This window comes from Phlebotomus papatasi, chromosome 2 (genome assembly GCF_024763615.1).
Source record: "Phlebotomus papatasi isolate M1 chromosome 2, Ppap_2.1, whole genome shotgun sequence".
Lineage (NCBI taxonomy): Eukaryota > Metazoa > Arthropoda > Insecta > Diptera > Psychodidae > Phlebotomus > Phlebotomus papatasi.
In genome coordinates, this window is record NC_077223.1 from 19,793,281 (window position 1) to 19,813,052 (window position 19,772).

Genomic DNA, 19,772 nt, shown 5'->3' on the forward strand with positions numbered 1-19,772 from the left:
ATGAAAAGAAAATTCAACAATAAACAGAATTCAACAATTTTTGAATTTACACATAAAAATTCAACAATTTTTAAATTCAACAATTCCAAGTTCAACATATTGAAAATCAACAACTTTAAATTAAATAATTTTAAATTAAACGCTTTTTCCAAATGTAACACTATAATAGTGGTGTCAAAGATTACACACTATAATAGTGTTAATTTTTTTACTGTGTAGAAATTACCCAGGCGGACATTTCATTCTTATACGAAAATACCGTTGTATCATTTCTAATAACGGTTTTAACATGATCAAAACTTAAAAAGGCCCTAGAGAACATATTTTTCAACCGAATTGTATTATGTTTAGTTCGCTGGAAAGGTCTTGGAATTTCTGACAAGACTGAACCGGTTTCAATCGGTTATGACCTGGTTATAAACCGATTTTATCAGAAAATCAATTGTGTTATACTCCTCAGCTATGTTGGGCAATCGTTTGAGTGATTCATTGTGTCCGTTCAGTAATAACCTTTCGAACAGGCAAAACCACTCCAAAACCAAGCCAAACCTTTTCGAAAATCTACCGGAAGCCTACTGTGCAAGTGCACATTCTCGCCGCTTTAGCGCTGATTTTTCTATCGTTTCCGATTTCGGTGTTCTTTACCTTAATCGTGAACATTGTCAAAAACAGTCTGTAAACGTTTGCTTCAAAAAGTAAATTTTTGTGTACAGTAGACTCTCACTCAATCGGCACTTTTTCAATCGGGCGAAAAACTTTATTGGCAATTTTCACATTTAATTATGAAGCAAATTTGCTCAAATTCAATGTAGTTCTTCCTTTCCTATTTTATCGTGATTCTTTATAATTTAGCACTTTTTGTGGAATTTGCAATGACTTTGACGCCCAAATCTTTCGATAATTTGGATGAGATTTTGCCCCATATTCCCGATTGAGAGAGAGTCTACTGTAGTTTTGTGGAACTTTAATTTCATTAAAATAAAATGCCTTTTCATGAACTCACTTTTGTAAAACTCGATCGGTTTAATCGTTCAAACTTCCAACGGGTTTTTAAGTAAGTTCTCTCTAACTGACCTTCGAATCGGTAAAGGAAAAACCTCAATCTGAGAGAACTCTTCCATCGGGAAGGTTATAAGTTATAACTTAACATGGGGAATCTGTTCAATAAATCGGTAGTGAACCGGTAAACGGTAAGTGTAGGCGAAAGTATTTTTGAGTTATAGCATCTAAATCACGAGTTGAAGCATTTTATAAAGCCTGGGACACTTTGCAATCCCTTTGAAGCCATTGAATTAATAATTTGTTATTTAAAAATTAAAATTTTTGAGATACAAGGGGATATGTTCGTATCATATTTCGATAAGATTTTAGTTTTAGTAATTAAAGACAGGTCAAATTCCCCTATCGTTTTTCAAATATTTTTCGTCAGCATCGCAAAATGTTATGAGCATTAATAAAAAATTTATTGTGAATAAATGAATTTTTCTTGTTAAAATATAAATAAAAAAAACTGTCTAGCGAGAATCCTCATAAATGTTCTATTTTATATTCTAAATGCGTCAAAAAGAGACTTAATATAAATCTGTGACGCTTTTCCCGTTTCCCATTGCAGGTTAAAAGGTTTAAAGTGTTTCTAAAGTTCTTCTATTTAACGAGTGGATATCGACTTTTCTTTTTGTTCAGAAGACATTTTAAATCATTTTGTATTGCAGATAATAATGTTAGCTGTGTGCTTCAATGTTATGTAAATGTACCTTTTTTTTTGTTTGAATACTTGCGATTAATAGTCTTTTTTTTGCAAATCTGACGATGATTTCACAAATGATTTATCAAATTGTATACCGCTTTTCTGTTCAAAGTGCAATATTTTACAAGATCGTTGGCCGTAGTGCACACACAAAAAAAAACGCCATGTTCAAATATCGCATTTAATTTCTTTACATTTTGCGATAAGATGATAAGACCAAAAAGGTCTGATAATGGGGCTGAATGAGTGTTTGAAAAAGGTTAATTGTGATTGAGCAATACTTAATTCTCCGGCTAAAATTGGTTTACAGACATGATGATATATTTCCGATGAAGTGGCTAAAAGTGTCCGAAGCGGGAAATAGCTTGATTTTGAGAGACACACACCAGATTTGTCTAGTTTATCATTGCTCATCGTGTCTCAATTACCAGTTTTTTTTCGGCTTAGTCTCTGCAAAAACATCTGCCACCAGCTGACTTTTTTTTTATATTAACAAGTTTTTGCTCAAGATCTCATTAAGCTGTCGGTGTTGTTTTTTTTTTTTTGGAATTGTGTGTCTTCTTTTAGAGCTTTATAATCCAGATCGAACAGATTCCGTGTTTTATTAGCGTTTGTGTGGAATTTTTTTTAAAAATATTTAATTGCTCGAACTCAAAGAGATAGAGCATTATATAATCAAGAGATTTATCCATATTAACATGTATTCACTATCAGTTCTGTAGGGGTCATACTTAAATAGGGGAAAGTGCCCATGCTTTACACGGTCCCAAGCTTCATAATGACTAAAGTTTTTCTACGTTTTTCAATAAATGTGACTCATCGTACGCATATTAGGTGAGATTCTTAACAATCTCACCTACTATAATCCTAACAAAATTTCATGTCGTCCGATCGACCTCAAATTTGGCCAAAATGTGTTTCGCCACTTCCTGATTCCGAATATATATCTGGCTAAGTTACGTTCCCGGCCGGCCGGCTGGCCGGCCGCTCTTTGGAGCTTAATAGCTCCTAAACTAAAAAAGATATCGACTTGCGGTTTTCGGCAAAGGTTATATATCGGGTGAAAATTGCAACTTGGTGCATAGACCCCCCACCCCCCACCCCTCCTTCCGCCATTTTGAAGACCCCCCTTTTTTGTTTTCTCAATAGCTCCGCCCCTATGGCATTCAGCGGACTCAAATTTTAGTATGTTATAGCTGGGCCTTAGAGCTTTCCATCAATACCAAACTTAAGGTCCCCCGACCCCCCTGACCCGAGCTATAAGGGTCCAAAAAAAATTTCTTAAAATGGCCATAACTCCGGTTCTAATTGCCAGAATTTAAAAAGTGAGGGCTTTTTGGAAAGCTCTCGTAAAATGCCACTTCCCCTTCTAACATCGCAAGTTCATAAAACTACCGCTAGGGGCGCTTTTTTTAAAAAGAAAATTTTTAAATCTTAAAAGTTAAATAACTCAAAAATTCCATTGTGCATCGGGCTGAAAATTTAGTATGTTGTAGCCGTTGATTATACCTATCAAATAAAAAAAAACCTTAAGTCGATCTAAAACCCCTGACCCGAGCTATAAGGGGTCAAAGTTCGAACATTGACCGGCCTCTATCTCCGGTTCTAATTAACATAGCGACCTAAATTTTACCTTTTTGATTTCGTCTCGATGAGCACTTTCAGATGGAAGTTTAAAAACTCACCACAGGTGGCGCTGTGATAGCGTCAAAATTCATCGAAATTCAAAGTCACTTTTCTCAAAAACCGCATTGTGCAAGTTAATGAAATTTTAGTATGTTGTAGTCCAGTCTAGGACGTTTCCAAAATGGTGCGTATGCGCGCTGTGGTTAAAACAGAACCGGAGATATGAGGGGTCAAAGTTCACAAAATTCAAAAAATCATATCTCCGGTTCTATGTGACCGATTTTGATGAATGAGGGCTTAAACGAAAGATCTCACCAAATGCTACAACTTTCTAGAACATTTGAACTTCGTGGGACCAACACCAGGGGCGCCACAGTCGAAAAACCAATTTCAATATCACATAACCTCAATTATCTCGACTGTCGCTGAACCGATTTTGATGATTACTTCGACATAATTGTAGAGCACATTTGTCTCTACATTTCGTCTATACATCATTTTCCACTCAGACTATGCTATCACTCCGATTTTGCCGTTTAAGTGTGAAAAAATTGATTTTTCCAATAATAACGCTTTGAAATCACTCAGATGCCAATTTGACTGCCTCTACTCCACCAAGACACTTAAAATAGGGGTTTAAATGGAAAGTCCCGCAAAATACAACAATTCTTTGATATAGTTGAAGTTCAACAAATGACTACTTGGGGCACTCTGGATGAAAAAACGAGTTAAGAAACAAAAAACCTCGCTTATCTTGGCTTCTGAGTAATCGATGAGATCATGTTCTATGGGAAAATTATAGAGAACATTCTGGTCTACATTTCATCCATATATCACTTTTCTGTCAGTTCATCCAAATCCTTGATATTTTGGTTTAAATACAAAATTTGTATAATTTCACGAATTTGATTCAAGATAACTGAATGGCGTCTCCCAACTTCAGCTCCAAATCGAATTTGCATGCACTCCGAGTTAGCTCACGTTAAGAATCTCACCTACATAAGCCGGTTAGGATTATCTGTCCTTTTTAAAACTATGGGACAGTGTCCTGTTTTTAAAATTGTTGCAGTCATATTTATTCAAAAAACATAGGAAAAAATTAGTCATTATGAAGCTTGGGACCGCGTAAAGCATGGGCACTTTCAACTATACAAAATTTTGCAAATTTGGAGCTTTAAGGAATATTACATCCTATAAGGGAATTTTGTAACAGTATGACAATGTAATATGACAAATTCTCGTGATAAATTCGGGAGGAGCAGGACAACATAAAAACCTAGTGAGCATCGAATGGCCATTGCGAGGAACTATATGAAGCTTTTACTAACTTATATAAGTAGGATTTATGATTAGTTCTTCTGGACTTCCAATTTTTTTAAGCAAAACCCTTTTGGCAATAAAAACTACAATACTCCTACGTAATATTTTTCATTAAAGCAAAAAATATTATTCAATGGTATTGTCAGAAAAATTATTTACATTTTTGGGCTATTTTTGTCCCTATCGTTCATAGAAGCACAAAATACACCGAATCAGACTCTGTTGGACTTTCCAAGGCTAGATATAAGACTTATCATTGACTATATTACTCAGTTTAACTTATATTGTTGATTTTCAGTCTGTAAAAAGTGTCTCGTCGTTAAAGGGTTAAGAAACATTGATACTCTTCAAGTTTTAGATTTCTGTTTTTAAAAGCAAAATTTCTTAAAATTACTCAGGGTAACTGTATCAAATTTCGGCATATAGTTGCATGTAAGGTCCAATATCTTAAGTTTAAAGTGTAATATTTTTAATGCAAATTGATTTTTTGCTTATTTCTTTTTAAGGAGTGCTGCTTGAAACTTTGTAGATAGTTTATTATCTTTGTTTTCTCTAAAATAATTCTAAATATATTTTAAAATGAATAAAAATGTAGACATTGTTTTTTTCTGAACTATGTTCGAAAATGCGTCGTGCGATTTTTTTCATTTTTGGATATGTTTTAGAGATTATTCAGACGAACATTTCGTCCATATACGAAAATACCGTTGAATCATTCCTAATAACGGTTTTTCAAGGTCAAAGGTTAAAAAGACACTAAAGTGCGCATTTATCAAGCGAATGGGCTCATGTTTGGGGTCGCTGGGAAGGTCTTGGAATTTCCGACAAAACTAAACCGGTTCCAATCGGTTTTGAATCGGTAATGAACCGGTTCATAAGCGATAAAAAAATTTTATCTGAAAATGAATCCTATTACTTTTAAAACTATTTTGGGGGATCTTTTGAGAGATTTATTAATCGGTTCAAATCGGTTGAGAACCGGTAAACGGTAAATGATGCGAAGGTACTTTTGCGGTATAGCATCTAAGACACGAGTTCGAGCATTTCGCAAAGCCTGGGACGCTTTGCCACCCTTTTTCCAGACCATTCGAAATTTTTTATTAGATTAATCAATTGCACAGGTATTTTTCTATAAACATTTTGACAGGTTTTGATGTTGATAATCTTAAACTGGTATTAACCGGTAATGAATCGGTAAAGCCGGAACGTAATCTACTTTATTTTTAAATAAGATTATATAGCCATTTGCATGTTTTTCAATTTGGACGGGTATTGTAATACAATGCAATTCCAGTTGCAACCGGTAATGAAGCGGTAAAGATCCGGTAATTAAATCTAGGAATCAGATTAGTTTTGTTTCAATAACCAGTTCGAGCATTCTGCGAATATTTGTTAATCAGTGTGTTTTGACTCTCTTTCTCTAATTTATTTATTGATTATAGAAACATACGATAAATTTGTCCATAGATGAATTTCAATGTGATTCAGTTTTAATTTATGCGAATGACTTAAATGAAATTGATGTTTTAACTTTGGCTACACCATTTTATACTTGGGCAATAAAAGTTTCCTCTAAGACTGTGTGGGTTTTTTTTTCTTATTCTTACACTGTGTAAATCATTTCGTGATACACTTGACCTCGCCAGCACTCGATTATCACATTAACCTTTTGACATAGTATCGAAAGAGCAGATCTTTGATTCGCACTTTGTTACTTTTAGCCTCTCGTGTGAGATTCTCTCGCAAGATAGAAGTTCCTCATCGAGAAAATTGTTAATGCTTTTTTTTTGTGGTAAAGAATTTCCATAAGATTTTTTTTTTGTTATTTCTTATTTTCCTTCCTCCTTCCCCAAAAAGCTCACTATTATTATTTATACAGTGAAGCGAGAGAGAGAAAGAGAGAGAAGAGTGATAAAATATTCAGGTGTGTAAGAGGTGTGAAAAAGTAAATTGAATATTATTTGCACATAAGTTGAATACTTTTTCCAAACATTGACACATTGTTGAATCAAATAAAAGTCCCAATACAAGAGATAGTGAGAAAATGCGAAAATAACTGACAAAACCAGCACTGATCAGTTTCATCGGCAAGTTCTGTTTACTCTATTATCATTCTTTCCGCAAATTTTCTGTCTGTGTTGACTCACTGTTGACAAGAAGATTGTTTGATGAAAATTCTTTGATTTTTTAGATACAATTTACAAATCTATTAGCAAGGATGCTATTGACGCAAATATAATGTTCAATATTTTTTTTTAAGAGAGAGATAGAGATTTCATTAGCATATTGAATGCATCTCTCTAAAATGTTTATTTACTGAATATTTCTCTTGAATATTAGGCACACAATATTCCTGATGCAGAGCGTCACTATAAATTGAGGAAGCGTCCAGCATCGGTGGGTGAGCGTGAAAGGGCCACTTTTGTCTGCTATACATGTGGCACAGATAGTCCATCGTCACAATTGAGGCTTGTTTATTGCTGCCCAAATGCCGAACGTGAACCATACTATCCATTCATCAAGACACTCAAAGCCTTTCCCAATGCTAGTCCTATCAGTCCGCAGGGTGAGTAACAAACAATATAATTATCAAATTATTGATTATTATGAAACTTTTACCCCTCACTTGACTACTTAAACACATGGAAAGTTTCTCCTTTTGCCGCTAGGGGCGTCAGGATCTCTTACTTTTAAAAGACAAGTTTCTTTACTTCAACAAAGCGTGATAAAAAATACACTTAACCTCTTGTTCCATTGAGTAAAAATATACTTGAAATCACTCAATTTATTTAGGTATCACATGAACTTTTCCACTTAAAAGAAATTTCTGAGTTGACTGACATAAATCAATATATTTTTTGGACTGTTCTTCGAAAAAAAAAAAAAAAAACGGATGAACATTAAATAAAAATTCCTAAGAAAACGGAGGCGGTTGATAAAAATGTTAATTGCCAAATGATTCATTATCTAAAATGTAATTCATAAATCATTTTACTTTCTTTTGTTCAGGGTTCACTTCATTTTTATTTGGAATTTATTTACCGTAAAAGAACCACTTTGATTATTATATTATTCTAGTATTCTCATAGGGAAAGGCGAGATACTATCAAGTAGCTTAACCTTTTGTTTTTTTGAAATAGGGTAAATTATGCTAATTCAAAACCTGCTCTAAATGGAAATGTTTCGCTACTCCAAATGGAAACGTCATTGTTTTCATGATAAATACACTACTAAATTACTATAGGTACTTATAAATTTTCTATACCACAGTTTCATTATTTAGTTAATTTTGCTCCAAATAAAGCGAAAATCCGTTCGTATTCACAAATTTTAATTTGTTAATTTCTCAGAAAAATTGAAAGTGTACCTTTTCACCATCGAATTTTTCATCGATCGACCATGTTTTCCAATAAAAAACACAATAAAGTTACTGTTGTTTATTCGTTTTGTTTAACATTTATGTCATATTTCTGGCTAATTTTAGTTAAATTAAGTGCTAATCTTTATTGTTAACGGTACGTGAAGTTCTCAAATGAAATAATTACGAATTTCGTGAACAAAAAGGGTTTTTCTGAAGAGTCTGCAAATGCTTTAATAGGAAACCCCGGAAATATGATTTTTTTTGGAGAGATTTTCTTATTGTTTTGGATGGGAGAGGAGAAAAGATCAGGAATAAGAACAAATCCTGCACTCAGGAGCAACTCAACAAGGTTTTGGAAGCCTTTCGTCGCGGTTTTACTTACACTGTTTGTTTCCAATTAGAAACTTTCCCTTGTCTCCATTTGGATTAATTTGTTTCCAATAGCAGCATTTTGCACTTGTCTATTTTTCTTATATTTAAGAAGTTTTCAAATTATATCTAAAGAATTTTCACTAAACAGTAACATTCTAGAAGAGTCAAGGAGCAAATTTATGTAATTCTCTTCAGAAAAAAATATGAACTTAATGTGTTGAATCTTCTGTCAAAGTTAAAGCGTCTGGAAATGGTTTTGAATTAGAACATTTACCCTAATCTTGAAAAAATCTGTCATGAATTATTGTGTTATTCAAATGAGAAAATTATTTTTTTGCACTTTACTGTTCTCAAGGGATTCTGCATTATCGGCTTTGCTTTGTGTTGATTTCTGTCTCCACTGTTTGGTGGTTTTAGAAGGAAATTTTAGCGTTTGAAACGGTGAAATCGTTCTGAAACATTGATTTTCAGTGTTTGTAAAAGAAATTGAAAATCGCAAAGGTATTTAACAGATAGCACTGTGAAACATTCAGAAGATTTTTTATATTAATTTCTTTTCGAGAAGTCGATAATGCAGAAGCACTTGAGAACAGTAATGTAGTAAAAGTTTTCAATCAAATATTTCCCCGTTTTCATTGTAATAACACCAATAAAAATGTTATTTTTTTAACGTATTATTTATTGCCTTGTCTTCCCTTAAACTTAAAAAACGACTCCTTGTAAGCATATTGATAAAAAATAGTTTTGTGCATACTGCAGGCAGAAGATGAGCAAGAAAAAGCATAGAAACAAAATAACAATTTTTGAAGGACTAAGAGCAATTTCTTTAAAAAATGCATTTTTAAAGAAAATTTCCCCTATCCTTGTAGGCAGAAACGTCAGAATTTTTTTTAAAAAGGCAATTTTTTGACAAGAATTGCTTCTAGTATGTAGACGCCATAGCAGAGTACAATGGCGTAATTTGAAATAAGACCTAAATTTAAAGCTACTTTGCTTTTCTATTTTCTCCACAGACAATGCCTCCTTTTCTTTCAAATGCGTATGCGTAGCCCACCCGAAGTATAGGGTTTAAGGATAATGCCCACCGCACAATAACTTTTGTTTGTAAATATGTTTTCAAAATTTCCTATGAGAGTGAGCAAGATGACTAGATCTAGATCTCACTCACTCTCATAGTAATTTCAAAAATATGTTTACAAAACAAATTTTATTGTGCGCTGGGCATAAAACTTGCATCCAAACAAATATACTCAGAACTTATGCCCTAAATGGGGCTGTGGGTGACCCAAGGGCATATTATGAAGATAGGGGGAGGGGTGGTCTATCTGTAAATCTGTAAACTCAATATCTTCTTAGCTCAGGACTTAATCATGCTCTAAAAAACAAATATTATAAATTTAGACACCTTTATAGTTTGTAACCATTCAAATGAATCGGATTTTAAGCGATCCTGAATTAAAAAAAAAAACAAAGTTTTTACCAGGACATCCATATTTTCCTTTGTATACTGAGAGTCGCAAAAAATGCGAAAGAGTTAAAAATAATTATATTCAGTCAAGAGGACGTTTTACAATACTTTAATTTTTATTGTTTAAAATCTTTTAAATTTTTGGTTTTATTTAATATAAGCTTCAGGACTTTACCAGATGGTTCTGAAAATTATGTCATCACTTTAGCATTTTTTTTTCAAAGCAATGAATGCGCTTTATCGTTTGAATCAGATACCTCTTAGCCGTAGATCCAATATTCTATCCGATGATCTACTCAGGTCCCTAATAAGATGTTTAAAATTATGTAAAGAACAACAAATCTTTCTCAAACAATCTAATTCAACGTCGGTTGCATCGACAGTGCACACGTCACCTTTTACGTGAAATGCTATCACACAAAAAATGCAGATACGACAACATTCAATGCAACCGACGATGACTTTGACTACCAAATCAAACTTTTAGTATTAACAGATAGATTTAGGTGTTCAAGCTTATTCAATATTGCAGTGAAATATTGTCTAAAAACCGTTGAAATGTTAAATCGTTGTAGTGAAAAAGTAATATTGTCACTTGAATCAGCAATTGTCATAACAATAGAGAAATACACAATTTTTACGTGAACTGCTGATTTAGAGGATGAGTTAAATATTTCCTGATTTAAGCAATGACCTATTGCTCTCTTTTGAACACATGTTTTTTTAATAGGTAAAGTGCCCATGCATTGTGCTGTCCCAAGCTTCATAATGACTAATTTTTTCCTACGTTTTTCAATAAATATGACTTATCGCAACCATATTTTAAAAACTAGAGGAAAGTGTCCTGTTTTTAAAATATATTGCGGAGTCACATTTACTCAGAAATATACACAGTAAAAAAAATGTAAAATTTTACAACTATAATAGTGCAATATCGACCATTTTAGTTGTTTAGTTTAAAAATGTTTAAAAAATGCAGAAACAATGTTGTTTAATTTGAAAATGTGTAAAATTTTAACACTATAATAGTGTGAAATCGGATAAATTAATTATTATTATAGTGTGTAAAAATACACAACTTTATGGTATTTTTGGTCACATGATCAAAAATTAACACTATTGTAGTTTGATCATAATTTTTCTCACCTATGGTACACTTTTTGCACAAAAATGAATGATGGATCTTGTTTTTACTCGGAAAAACTAATTTTGAAACTTTAAAATAGCGTAAAACATGTCATGTTGATTAAAATGTTAAAAGTCTTTTTTGCAATAATTTTTAGTTTTTATGCGACGATGACCCAAGGTCTGTTACGAATGCTATTTTGAGACAAAAGCATCATCAGGATATAACCAGACTAAACAGAAACCATCGTTTTACAATCAAATTTCGGTGGAAAAGTCACTTTTTCCACTGAAAAGCAACACTGTTAGAGGCAAAAAGCTCTTTTGGCTTCTAACAACTGAAGGTTTTTGACCCTTGGGGTACATTAAGACGCATGTATGGTGGATATATTGACAAATTTGACAATTATCTGACAGAACTTAGTCATTTTTCTTACAGCTGAATGTTGAATCGAAGTATAAAGATAATTCTAGGATGATCCACCGTTTTCTAATGTTTGAACGAGAAATAGAATAAATTTAAACAGTGGATTAACGTTTAAGCCAAAAATTAGACCCCCGATTTCGGAGGTATAATTTTTGGCTTAAAGATGGAATAAACCTGTCCACATCTATCCGTATTCTTCTCGAAAATACTGTGAAATGATACCAAATTGATATAATCTGCACTTTAGTGGACTTAATGAAAAGAAATAAGGCTCTCACTCTATTTACAGCTTCTAAAAAAGCCAATTTTGCCTGAAATCAAAAGAAACATCCACCATATATGCAACTTCAATGAGTCGCCACTGAAGTATGAGTCGCGGGAATCGCGCTTTTTTGCACTCAGAAAACATGCACATTCTTTCACATCCACAATATTGATTCCTATTTTATTTTAAAGAATTTTTAGCAAGTCTGGTGGTTCAAGATTACCAAATAACGAGGAAAAGCCGTGGAATCTTGCTAAATCGAACGAAAACATTGACGAATTGACATTTTCTGGCATGCCAGAAAAGCCAAAATAATGGGGTTGCCGTATGACAAAAACAGCTTACGCCAAAGCACTATTCCTCGTTTCTGCATACGAAAAAATATTTAAACCTAGCTTAATTTTAACTCTAGATTAACGCTAATCTGAGGTTCAACTGAAGTTATTCTTCGTTTCAACATTCAGCTGTTAGTTCCTAAGATCCATTCCCACCAAGACTTTAATTTTTCCCTTATTTTTGTTCGTTAAACATTTTTCCTACGATATTTCGGTTAAAAGTTAATGCAAAACTTTAGAAAATGGACCTTAATTTACTAATTATAGTTAAAAATGAAATTATTAAAAGATATTAACCTATATTTGGTCAAAAATAAATACCCTAGAGCTCAATTTATTGAGTGGAATTATACTTATTTCCACTATAAAAAGCAAAATTCTATTATATTTCTAAAAATACTTACAATAAAAAATCAAAATGTCGATTTTTTATGTTGGCATGAAAGGACGTTATGGTATACGTATGAATTTTTTTCGACATTTCTTTTTTTGTTGAGTTTCTTTAAGGTTTAAGGGGTGGAATTATACTTATTTCCACCACTGTAGTGTTAATTTTTTTTACTATGTAGGAAAAATTTAGTCATTATGAAGCTAGGGACCGTACAAAGCCTGGTCATTTTCCCCTATTAGGAGAAGACGAATCATTTTGTCAAAGTACATCACCGGCCAAAAGTGACTCTTATCCTTCCTACACACCCAAAAAAAATAATGAAATAAAATAAAGTATCGAAGGGAGATGTTTCTATAGTGACAAATATGGGAATTGTGTGGATTGTATGGATTGTTTCTATGGGAAAGAATTCTACAAATTTCACACATCCTCTTGCACTTGGATGTTAGAAGTATATTATAATACATGATAGATAAAATCTATATTAGCACCTTTTCTAACAAGAAACTATTTTCTTGTTTTTTTTCTTTCTTTCTTTCTTTCATGTACGACATTTATTATATTGTTTCTTGGCTGGAAAACCCCAAAGGCATGGTGCAAATATGTTCCTCGTGCAATGAAAAGCATTCGCACTTAGCTGAAGGTGGTGGTGCTACCAGCATTGATGGCAGATTTACACCGTCCGATAACAAGTCACAAGCCAATTCGGAAACCAGTAATGTGCGGTTTAAGGTGAGTTTTGTTTGGCCATATGCATAAATAAAGAAAAAAAATCACTCTCAGATATAAATATATCAACTATCTAAATATAAAATAAATTTTAATTCAATGACATAATGAGATGTTTTTTGAGGGAAGAGTGGAAAAGAGAGAGAGAGAGAAAAACATGATGAGAGGGGGAGCAAAAACGCTAATTTGCACACAATTTATTTACTGAGTAGATATATGTAAGTTCTGTGCGAAATGTGAATGATAGTGCTAATAATAGGTTTCCTTTCAATTGAGATAAAATGTCGATGGGAAGGTGTTGCTATTTGATAAAATATTTTGGTCTGGGTTGTTGAGGGGATAGGGGATGGGGGGAACAGGTGGAAATAACAGGTAGAAGGCGGTGTGGTTGAGGTAAAAAAGGAGAATCCAAATTAGCGCTGCTTTAATTATCATTAATGTGAAAATTGATTTTCGGTTTATACTAGAAAATACTGTTTAGCTAACTTTGTTGTATACAAATTCTCTATGATGATATCAGTGTATTTGTTAACCCAATACATATTTGCTGATGGAATATAGAATAGACAGAGAGAGGAGGAGTTAGGGAAGAAAAAATGAGACTGAGAAAAACTTGGCGGGAATTTTGTCTGTGATACTGAAAATGTTGACTGTCGTCAGTTGAATTTGAGCTATCGCTGAGGGAGCATTGGTATTATATTGTCTGCTCATGACTAAATAATATAATATTATTGTAGATTTGTGAAATTGGATAAGTCTGGTTCAGTGATATTTTTATTTTGTTTTTTTTTTTTCTTTGGAAATTTTTCCAGTAAATTGGAATGTCACTAATATCTCTTCAAATTCATGTTAATCCCTATCACAGGGATGGAATTAAAAAGCGGAAATCAAGAAAGGTGTGACGAACTCAAGGAATACATTTACTTAAAAATTTTGTGTGTGCTTTTAGAGAAGATAGTCTTCAAAAGAAGAATTAATGTTCAACTGTGAGAAATAAACGGTGACAGAAAATTACGTGGTTATATCACTTAATTGATATACTTTGCAAAAAGAATTTCAGCTATAAAGTGATGAAATAGTGAAAAGTTTTTACTGAAAAAAAAAAAAGCAATTCGAAATACTAATTGGGCCTCATTCTCTAATTTCGATAAATAGATTTAAATATTTTAAGGTTAGAAATTGATATATTTTGAAATCAAAAGATTGTGATATTTCAAATCGTTCTATATTTGTCTTAAAATACAGTAATTCTTTTTTTGTTTCTTTTCTGAAAATCTTTCAAACTTTTCCACTTGAAGTTGGAATAAAATATTTGAGGTTATGTTCAGCATAACCTCACATTTCTGTCTAATTTTTTTAGTTCAACAAGAGAATTAGGCCCATTTTTGATTTTTTTCGATGGCAAAACTGTTTTGTTTAACTGGTTGTTGAATTACTTAAGCCTGTTCATACTTTATACACGGAGAGAAATCCGAAAAAGTTAAAATAACACTCGGGAAATGTTGATTTTACTCTGCAGTATTGATCCGAACTCGGTGTAAATATTACCCTTTTTAGGTGTATTAGGGGTTAAAGTTACCCCTTTTTCATGTTAATTTTACCCTTAAAAGATGTAATATTAACATTAAAAATGTTGATATATTTTTACACCCAAAAAATGTTAAAGTTATGAGGAAAAAATGTTAATTGCATCCACGTTTTTCTCACAGTGTAGCCTCTTCGCACAAATTTTCAATCTTTTATCAAAAAATCAATTTGATGAACCACAAAATTAACAATATTTGTTGTAGGGGAATGTACCCAAGCTTCGTAATTACTCAATTTTTACTGTGTTACTCAATAAATTTGACTTATCGCACCCATATTTTAAAAAACCAGAGGAATATGCCCAGTTTTTAAAATAATTGAGGAGCTCAGAGCAAAAAAAAACGCTATTTTAATAGGGAAATACATACGACTTAGAGTTTTTTTTTGCTCCGAGCGCCTCAATTGCATCACATTTATTCAGGAACACAGGAAAGATTTAGTCATTACACTGAGAAAAAAAGAGGATGCGATTAACTTTTTTTCGTCATAATTTTAACACTTTTTGGGTGTAAAAATATATCAACATTTTTTAATTTTAATTTTACACCTTATTAAGGGTAAAATTAACATGAAAAAGTTTAATTTTAACCCCTAATACACAAGTAAAGGGTAATTTTACAACGATTTCGGATCAATACTGTAGGGTAAAATAAACATTTCCGGAATGTTATTTTAACTTTTTCGGATCTCTCTCAGTGGTATAAATTTTTACGTCTGAGTGAAAAATTATTATAATTATTTATAAATGATTAAATTATATAATATAAATTTAGAAGTAGAATATGCTAATTGAAGTGTCCACTTTTCTTTTATGGATTGATAGGAAAAATATTCTCATGAGATTCCTTGAAAATATTACAATAAATAATTTAAAATCCGTCTTGGGTATTGAACAATAAATTCAATGGAATGAAGAAATTGTTTACATAAATTTTCAATAAAATTTCTGCTGTTATTTGATTCGAAGAGTTATTTCAAGCTCCTAGCTTTAAAGCCCTATAAAGCTCTCTGAACAGATTTAAAACGAGCAAGTGGGAACCGATTCAATCCGATTTATACGTAACGAGTTAAAGTATGCTCACAATATGGGTAAGGGTACTTTTACCTAATTGGATGTAATTTTTGGGGATTTAAAATAAGAATATAACGAAAATTTGGAGATTTAGATTCAATTGTGCACAGTTTATCTTGCATGAACTATAATTCTTTCATGGTGATACATTGTGTTAAGGATTTTCCGCAAAGGAAAATTTTAATAGTTTTAATACGGGGGGTGACATTAGCTCTGAAAAATGCGACTAGTTTTAGTGTAAATTTTTTCCTGTTTTCGTACACATTTCAAGAGATATCTCCAAAGCTACGTAGGCTGTCAATTTGGGGTTTTCGGTTGCCTCTTCGTTATTAAATTGGCTTTTATTTTGTTTTTGTATTATTTGCTAATTCATTCTACAATGACAGAAAACAGATAATAAACTCGAAAGTTTTTTTCGGCACGCTAGAAATATATGGAAAACATAGGAAACGTCATGCTCCTGGTTTTAATCCAGACGAGGAAGTCAGAGAGAACCAGTTCTATATTCCTTTTGCCAAAACTTGTAATCGATAATAAAACGACAATGAACTTTTATTCGAAAATTAAATTCTACTACCTTAACGCTTTCTAAAGTAGGTACTCTAAACTAAAAAAAAGTTTTGTCAAATTAACAAGAAATTTGTCAAAAGGTTGCTCTTCTGTACAAGATATGGAAGATTTGTCAAATAGACGGGTAATTGGATCTTGTTAAAAATTTGTGAAAAGAATGTTTTTCCATATAAAATGTGGGAAAAGATTTGTCAAATTAGTATCATTCAAAATGACTTGTGAAACATTTTAAATAAATCGGAAATCGGTAAACTTAAAATCAAATAAGCGGATAAGGAAACTTAAAAGGTAGGGTAAAGTGATACAAGTTGAACAATTCGCCGGTACAAGTTGGACAGGGATTTTTTCTTGATAAATACAGTATTAATTTTTTTTAAGCACAAGGGACCAAATTACAAAAATAGAGCATTAAAAATATACAAATAAAAATGAAGTACTAAATTTATCAAGAAAAAAAGCGCTGTCCAAATTGTACCATTGATTGTCCAACTTGTACCAATTTACCCTACTTAGCGTACACTGAGAAAAAATAGGGGTGCGATTAACTTTTTTCCTCGTAACTTTAACACTTTTAAGGTGTAAAAATATATCAACAGTTTTTAATGTTAATTTTACACCTTTTTAAGGGTAACATTAACATGAAAAAGGGTAACTTTAACACCTAATACACCTAAAAAGAGTAATATTTACACCGATTTTGGATCAATACTGCAGGGTAAAATAAACATGTCCGGTATGTTATTTTAACTTTTTCGGATTTCTCTTCAGTGTAATGCTCGATGCTCTTTTTTATCATATTAAGAAATTGTACTCGAAGAATCTACTAAGTATTAAAGAGTTCAAAGGGAAAAAAAGGTTATATAATTTTTTTTACACATAATACGTTATCAGCATTATTCTTAAAATTCGATTGGATAAAACCAGACGTGCCTATGATTTGGTTGGGAATAGCAACAATATCAGAGGGATTGTAGTAAATAAACTCTTCGTTATCGGATACAATAAATTACATTTGAAATCAAACCATCAAAAATGCGAGACAACAGGACAAAAAAATCGCGCCAGACTTATTGTTAGAAAATCCAATACACTTGAGAAAGTACCGATAAGAAATTTGTGTGGAAGTTTGAGGGATAAAAAAAGAGTCTGCGATAATTCACTATCAATATCGTGTGATTTTTTTTTTCACTTATGCCAATTTCCACTTACAATTTTCATTGCTACATCACAGCAAAAGGTGTATCGATGGGAATCACATGCCACACCTCAAAAATTCCCACGGATTTCTTGTTCTCTCTTGTTTTCATTGATTGAATTTTGAATGATAGGTCTCTGGAGGATGCTAATAGATTTTTTTTCTCTAATGCTTTTTTTTGCAGCCTTATGAAACGATATCACTTAATTCAGCTGGTGCGGCCATTGTGAGGGATTCAAAGAGCCTTCGGCGAGATTCGAGACCAAATACACCACCTCATTCACATGAACCTCTCGAAAATGGCCATGGACAGTATCCGTAAGTGCTTTTCCTACCTAATCCTGTATTGAGTAGAATTTACTGAAAATATCCGTTCGCGTTGAGAATTTTTTAGTAGGGAGAATTAATCAAAGGTGAAAAGAGAGAAAGATTTGATGGAGTAAAAACACTTTACAAATTGTTTACTGAAGCGTGTGATATCGCATGAAAAACTTACTCAATTTTAGCAATAGCGTAGCAACTAAAAGCTATTACTCTTGTAGTCAATTTCATGTGAACATGCCAATCATTGTAATTTCTATACTGCTGTCAGATTTATAGAATTGGTCAGTTTTCTAATTTTGGATTTTGGAAATGCTCAATAAGAATTTTAAACTGGAGATTTTCAGAGTAAGGGCAGAATCACATTGACAATAAAATACTCGCCGTAGCCTCACCGTATTTCGTTAATTTACGCATTTTCATTGCAATTCTTTCGCGAATTTTCGATTACTGTATTACCTTATCTCATACTCGGTGGCACTAGGTGAAAATAATAAAAGAAAATTGAAGAAATAAAACGAAAAGTCGATAAACGGTGAGCAAAGTAAATTGTGCGAGAAATTAATCGTAGTCTTTTGGAGAATTTGCGTAATAATTGCAATGAAAATGCGTAAATTAACGAAATACGGAGTGCATTTTACTGTCAATGTGATTCTGTCCTAAGATTCTAAAATTAGAGTTTCGAAAATTCTAACCTTTTTTTTTTGAATATTTTAATGGAAAACTAAAGTATAGTAGATATCTTCAAATTTGAGCATTTGGGGGAATAGATGACATTTCTCAGTCCTCAAATTTGTACAATATTTTCAAAAACGTAAATTTAGAGAAATTCTGTAGATTTTCGGCAGAATTTATGCCTAGAAAATCTGTAGATTTTCTGCAGAATTTATTCCTAGAAAATCTGTAGATTTTCGGCAGAAATTCTTGCGAGAATCTGCAGATTCTCGGCAGAATTTCTGCATAGGAAATCTGCATAGTCTCCATTGTTTCAACAAAAATATTGTTGATTTATCAAGAAACTGTAGAAGTTACAAAGAAAATGGTATGCTCTGCTTAACAAGCATTACCGATTGAACATTTTCACTTCACTATTCTCTACTTATAACACGACGTCGCAAAATTCTTTATTTTATATAAACACTGTGATATCACCAAGAATAGCTCTATTGAATTTTGCAAACTTCAGTGAAAAATATTTCATCTTTTCTGACACAGCTGTCTGAAAAGTCTGGAATGTAGAAAAATCTACAGAAAATCGGCAAAATATCTACAGAAATTCGTCAGAGTGTGCACTAGGATTCGTCAGAGAATCTGCAAAAATTTCTGACGAATTTTGTCCCAAGCCCAAATAAAATTCGTAGGAATATCTACAGATTTCTCTGCAGATTTTCGGCAGAGATGTAGATATTTTCTGCAGAAATCTTAAAGATATCTGACGAAATTATTTGACGGCTTTTGACTTGGCTATATGGACCCGAGTGAGTCCGACAGTCTTACATAAAATAGAAGAAGAAAAAGAAGAAGATTTTGCAAGATTCAAAATGCTTCGAATTTTTTGAAAAAAAATTCCTAAACATTTTCAAGATTTTGACAACTTACTTATTCTAAACGTTATTACAGTAGACGAGTTGACTCTCACTCAATTGGACTCTTTCTCAATTGGGTGAAAAAATTTATTGATAATTTTCACGTTTGATTTTGAAGCAAATTTGCTCATATTCGCTGTAGTTCCTCTTATTTTATCGTGATTCTTTATAATTGACCGCTTTTTTTTTAGAATTTACTTATGACTTTTATGTCCAAATCTCTCAATCATTCGGATGACATTTTGCCTCAAATGCTCAATTCATTAAAGGAGGGT

The 19,772-nt window shown here is 32.4% G+C and overlaps 1 protein-coding gene across 7 annotated transcripts in view; it reads left to right on the forward strand.

Annotated features, from left to right (window-relative positions):
- LOC129802985 (uncharacterized) overlaps positions 1 to 19,772 on the forward strand; it is a 101,357-nt gene that overhangs the window by 30,501 nt on the left and 51,084 nt on the right. For all 7 annotated transcript variants that reach the window (XM_055849253.1, XM_055849259.1, XM_055849256.1 and 4 more), the window contains exons 3-5: positions 7,034 to 7,259; positions 13,027 to 13,169; positions 17,775 to 17,908. In XM_055849253.1, coding sequence (XP_055705228.1) covers positions 7,034 to 7,259; positions 13,027 to 13,169; positions 17,775 to 17,908 — 503 coding nt within the window. The remainder of the gene's footprint in view (positions 1 to 7,033; positions 7,260 to 13,026; positions 13,170 to 17,774; positions 17,909 to 19,772) is intronic.